Source organism: Myotis davidii, unplaced genomic scaffold, assembly GCF_000327345.1.
Source record: "Myotis davidii unplaced genomic scaffold, ASM32734v1 scaffold17, whole genome shotgun sequence".
NCBI classification, from domain to species: Eukaryota; Metazoa; Chordata; class Mammalia; order Chiroptera; family Vespertilionidae; genus Myotis; species Myotis davidii.
Genome location: NW_006288624.1, coordinates 1,345,998 through 1,351,818, shown reverse-complemented (window position 1 = coordinate 1,351,818; position 5,821 = coordinate 1,345,998). Strand labels below are relative to the sequence as shown.

Genomic DNA, 5,821 nt, shown 5'->3' with positions numbered 1-5,821 from the left:
GCATGTGCGGGAGGCAATAGATGTGTCTCTTTCACATGAATGTTTCTCTGTCTCTCTTTTTCCCTTCCCATTCCTCCCTCCTTTCTACTCTCTCTCAAAATCAGTGGAAAAAAATATTTCAGTTGAGAGTTAACAGAAATAAAATAATAAAAAAAAAACAAAAGAAAAGCCAAATATATAAGTATTTATAAAAAGATAAAATAATGAAGTGGAGCTCTTCAATTTAATTTGAAAGATGCATGCGCTCTAATCTTTCCATTCTGCGGGTTCAGAAGAAACAGATTTTCTATTGATTTTCTATTGCTTTACAATTGCATAATTAACTCACTTTAAATAGGTAATTTGAAAAGAGGGGTGTTTGCTCTGCTAGGATCATCATTTCTAGCCCTCTCAAACTTTGCTGAGGCCTTGGATGAGACCTTGGGACATGATATAAAACACACAGCCTCTTTGTTTTTATTTAATTCCTGTTGTTCTTGTTGTTTTAGGAAATGTGTTTTCCCTTTTGAAATAAAAAAATAATAGGTTATTACAGATTCTCATATGGTGCTTAGGCCCATTTTAGCAATGTACAGGAGAAGTGTCAAACAGGCTTTCTTTGATCAATTTTGCTTAAAGGAATGAAAAAAGGGAAACATTCTCCTCACAAATTGTCAAACACCAAAAGTAGAGAATGTGGACCAAAGAATAGCTCAGTTTAAAAATAAGACTTTAAAGCATTGTTGCTATTATAACTCTAAAGATCAAAATCTTTTTAATACCTTACTCAAATGTCAATTTTCATTTTTAAATTATGCTTTTGATTTGGTGGCATAATGCCTGACGCATAGGCCAACAAGTAATGTTTGTTTAGTTAAAAAGAAATTTTAATACATCTCTCTTACATCATGCATCTTTTGGTATTTTCATGATTAGCTATTCGCTTAGGAGCGTCATATCCAAAATGGAAACCGCGCTAAAGTTCTTACAGAATCTGTACTTGTTCTGAATGGTCATGTGATTATACTAACTCCCCTGGGAGAGAATCTGCAGATATTTAAAATACTGTCTTTTATGAAGAATAGTCAGTAAATTTGTTTTTATGGAGTTATATTTGGTTTACCATTTGTTAATGAAAAGAATATTTTTATTTCAAGTTTTTGGGAGGTTTTTTGGCCTGGAAAAAAATGTATTCTATAAATTCTAAATGTGGTTGAATGAAAGAAAAAGTGTGCTCATGGTAAGCAGAAATGTGTGTTATTTCTTGGGGAACAGTGACACTTATTTTCCTTTCGAGGGACATCTTTGTCTTAGAGAAAATGTATTTTATTCTCATGCTTTGAGACTGCAGAGTGTTGACCAGCCTTTTTCTCTTTGATCTTTGCTTTTTTTCTCTTAGTGTGGCCGTCACCAGGTCCAGAGATGTGCCTTCCTTTGGACCTCCCATCCCCAAAGGGGTCACTTTCCCTAAGTCAAATGTGTTCAGGGACTTCCTTCTGGCCAAAGTGATAAATGCAGAAAACGCTGCTCACAAATCAGAAAAGTTCCGGGCCATGGCGACTCGGACGCGCCAGGAATACCTGAAGGATCTGGCCGAAAAGAATGTCACCAATACTTCTATTGACCCCTCTGGCAAATTCCCGTTCATCTCTCTGGCCTCCAAGAAGAAGGAAAAGTCTAAGCCGTACCCAGGAGCTGAGCTGAGCAGCATGGGGGCCATTGTGTGGGCCATCCGCGCTAAGGACTACACCAACGCCATGGAAATAGACTGCCTTCTTGGGGTCTCCAATGAGTTCATCGTCCTCATCGAACAGGAAACAAAGAGCGTGGTTTTCAACTGCTCCTGCAGAGACGTGATAGGGTGGACTTCAACTGACACCAGCCTCAAAATCTTCTACGAGCGAGGAGAATGTGTCTCGGTGGAGAGTTTCACTAACAATGAGGATATCAAGGAGATTGTCAGAAGGTTGCAGGTGAGTCTTTCCTCCCATAACCCACGTGCAGTTTCCCTTTGACAAAACTTCCAGGACGGACCAGAGCCAAGTCACTGAGGCTCATGCTTTTATCAGCTCCTCTGCAAACCCCCTTGACAATGTGAAGTGACACCAAGTTTACCTGACAGTCATTCTCCATCATTTTCAGAAAGAAAAGCAGTAGGACAGGGAAAGACACACTTACTGTGTGTGTTGGAAACCATGGTGTGGTCCCACCGCCTTGGTGACCAATGATGTAGCCCAGCCAATCTGCGTTCATTGTTGAAAGAATTGTTTGGGTATCTGCTGCCTTGAATGTTTTTAAGGACAAAATAAGTAGCAGAATATGGTTTCTCTTGGCTGCCAGCTCCCTGTGGGTCTCTGTTAGAGGTTTCCTTGTCACTTTGGTGAAGCTATTGAGTTCTTTGGATGCAACAAATATGTTCCTTTTGGCCTAATGAATGGAGACCAGTGAAGGGGAAACAACCAGACTGCTCTTCAGCTGGCAGCAGAGTATTCAGGAGTGACCCTGTTTGCAGTGTACTGCCAGTTCCTGTCCACACTTAATCCTGTTTCATTAAACCAGGCTGTCTTTTATTTCCTTGTCTAGTTTGTGTCAAAAGGCTGTGAGTCCGTGGAGATGACTCTGCGAAGGAATGGGCTAGGGCAGCTTGGCTTCCATGTCAACTACGAGGGCATCGTGGCGGATGTGGAGCCCTACGGCTACGCCTGGCAGGCAGGGCTGAGGCAGGGCAGCCGGCTGGTGGAGATCTGCAAGGTGGCGGTGGCCACTCTGAGCCATGAGCAGATGATCGATCTCCTGAGGACGTCCGTCACGGTGAAGGTCGTCATTATCCCCCCGCATGATGACTGCACCCCACGGAGGTAGGTCTGCCTGGACAGCTGAGCCTGAGGGTCCGGGGCTGGGTCTGTGTGCCGTGTGGAAGGTCTCCTGGGTAGGGGAGTAGGGTGCTGTGGGAGCACTAGGTTACATGCGATGCTGCAAGTTCCATCCACGGCAAGTCTGATTCCGGACAGCTCCCTCTCGGCATGTGGCAGCAGCAGCTGGAAAGAATGACTCACTTGGACCGTTCCCAGGATTTACATCTCTCAATTTATGAAGTTGCTGTTCCAGATAGAGAAGTCTGGTAATAGCATCTCAAACATCTTGCACCAGTAGCTGAGAACCAGTGCACACTTCACAGCAGAAGGGCTCAGCATCGCAAGCTGTCAGGCTTCTTCCTTTTATGTTGTGTGACACTCATTCTTAGGAATCTCTCATTTGTACCCAGTTGCCGTCCAAAACTCAAAAGTGCTGTTTCGACCCGGCTATCTCAGCCTGGAGGGCTGAACGTGACTGACCAGGCTTTTTCTTAACTGCATCCGTGTGTCAGGAATTGGCTGCAGATGAGCCGATCCTGCTGTCGGTTCTTTGGCAGTTGGTTCCAGCCTTTCCCCAAAGGGAAGCCCGGGAGCTCCCGCCCTCCCAGCTCCCGCCAAGCCAGCAGCGCTGGTGAAAATTCAATCTCTCTGTCTCTGGGGAGGTTTCTTGATGGAACAAATTTAATCAACTGTTACTTTTCTCCTTTGGGCACACACATGGTATTTTTGCTAGTTTGGTTTTTTTCAATCTGTTAATTTGCTTTGAACCCATTATTTTCTAAGAGTTTCTCTTAATATACATTCTTTATCGATCTCTCCTCCACCCCAAAATATGGTCTGCACCTGCACTCTCACAGATGCGTGAACATCAGCTGGTAAATTATATGAACAGTTATGATGGGTCATTGATGTCTTTAAAAATAGGCAGCAATGACAACCTAAATGTACTTCAGTTCTTCAAACCAAACATTGCAGGCCAGACTGTGATAGTATTTCTTAATACTGCTTCCCTCCTGGATGGTCTAGAGCAGCAATCACCAACTGGTGGTCCATGAGATCCAAAAGGTTGGCGACCGCTGGTCTAGAGAGTATGTACCTCTGTGAAAATACGGTGAAATCCCTTTGTCTGACCGCTTTAAGAAATGCTCCATTTTGCCCAGTTGGTGTGGCTCAGTGATTGAACATTGGCCTATGAACCCAGAGGTCTTCCATTCCTTCCTGGTCAGGGCACATGTCCAGGTTGCAGGATCAATCCCCAGTGTGGGGTGTTCCAATCCCCAGTAGGGTTCATGCAAGAGGCAGCTGATCGATGTTTCTCTCTCATCAATGTTTCTATCTCTCCATCCCTTCCCTTCCTCTCTAAAAAAAAAAAAAATCAAAACATTTTTTAAAAAAGAAAGAAATGCTCCGTTTTGGATGATTAGGTTTCTCTTAGAAACCAAAATATATATCCAGAACTTTTTATTTCAGCTATTTATTTTGTGGGGAGGGGCGTAAATATTCTGAAACTGCCTTGCACACGTATCCTGCCTTTGAGTGAGCCAGGTCTTCTCTGGCTTCTTCAAGCACATCATCATTGAGGGTCGGCATTCTGCTGAACTGGGACTCGAGGCGGCTCTTGGGGTACATCAGAAAGGCAGTGAGGGTCCTGCAAGCTCTCCAGCTGCTCTGGGCTCCTCCCCTTGCTTGTTTGTCTTCTGTCCCTTGATCTCTTCTCTAGACTGCCTACTTTATTGTCTCTGAGCAGGCAGCCATAAACTGGAGAAGATAATCAAGCTTTGTGACTTGTCCACCTTAATTACACACGGTACAGCTATCACTGCTGGTCCGAGGACCAATCTCCTCAAAAGGAAGCCTGTAGGTCTCTCGATGCCACCTTGTTTGCTCAGAGATCTTTCCCCTTGTTTCTAGTCCCCAGTTTGTATTGGGGGCAGGAGAGGGAAACAGGTGTGTGAGGACACAGGATGGAGTGGGAACATTGCTGGCATGGGTTGTAGATAGTGACTAGAAATATGGGTCCATGATAGGAGGTGGCTTATGTACTGTGACATACCAGGCTAGCAATGTCTTCTGCGGTGTGTTGGTAAAAACAACGTTGGCTAGTATTTAATATGCCAGGTCCTGGAAGAGCACTTTCATATGGATTAGTACATTTAGTCTTTATAACAACCTTGTGAGATAAATACCATTAATATTTTTTTCTATTTAAAGGAAACAAAGACTCAGAAAGGTTAGTAACTTCTTAAGGTCATCATTAAGTTTTGCCTGAGAATCCAAGCTCTTAACTGCTACTTTGTATGCTCACCGGGAAGGGGGGCGGAGGGGGGGAGTACAAACCTTTCTTCACACACCAGTATAAGCAGGGACTTGTTGGTGACCTGGCTTTCTGTGGGGGAAAAGAGCTTTGGTTTGGAACATTTGCTGATTCCTGTGGTGTAAATACTCTCACAGCGGCCAATTTCAAGCTACTAGCTTGACCCCTCTGAACACAGAGTTGGGATACAGGCTCACAGTTCACACTTGCAAACCAGGACAGGCAGCTCCCACCCATCCCTGAATGAATGAGCCGTATCTGTCCCAACACTGCTTCTCAGTCACTAGCTCATCCTCTCCTAGCCAGGGAGCTCTGGTGGTGACATGACCGAGGGCGTCAGGGTGTGGAGTGGGAGGGAGGCTGGGTGGAGGGTGCACGTACTGCACAGCCCAGAGGCCCCAGACTTACTCCGCTCCTTTCACTACAGTTTCCACCCAAAATGCCCCTGCCAGACCCTCCAAGCAGGTGAGTCGTGGTGCCGTCGATGTCTGTGCAGGACTGCAAGCCCTGCTTGCCCCACCCTCCCTTAGACCAACTTCAAAGGAGCAGTAGAAGCAGTAACACCTTGCTATGATTTTTAGCAAAATAAGATAATTCTCTTCTGTCGTTTTTCTCCTTCTCCTCCGCACTTCACACTCCCACTGCTGTTTTCCCAGCGACTAATGAATCTCTT

General features: G+C 44.8%; 1 protein-coding gene across 8 annotated transcripts in view; it reads left to right on the top strand.

Annotated features, from left to right (window-relative positions):
• Window positions 1–5,821, top strand: part of SIPA1L1 (signal-induced proliferation-associated 1 like 1) — a 339,956-nt gene that overhangs the window by 267,220 nt on the left and 66,915 nt on the right. For all 8 annotated transcript variants that reach the window (XM_015562016.1, XM_006760733.2, XM_006760732.2 and 5 more), the window contains 2 exons: window positions 1,379–1,952; window positions 2,563–2,837. In XM_015562016.1, the coding sequence (XP_015417502.1) occupies window positions 1,379–1,952; window positions 2,563–2,837 (849 nt within the window). The remainder of the gene's footprint in view (window positions 1–1,378; window positions 1,953–2,562; window positions 2,838–5,821) is intronic.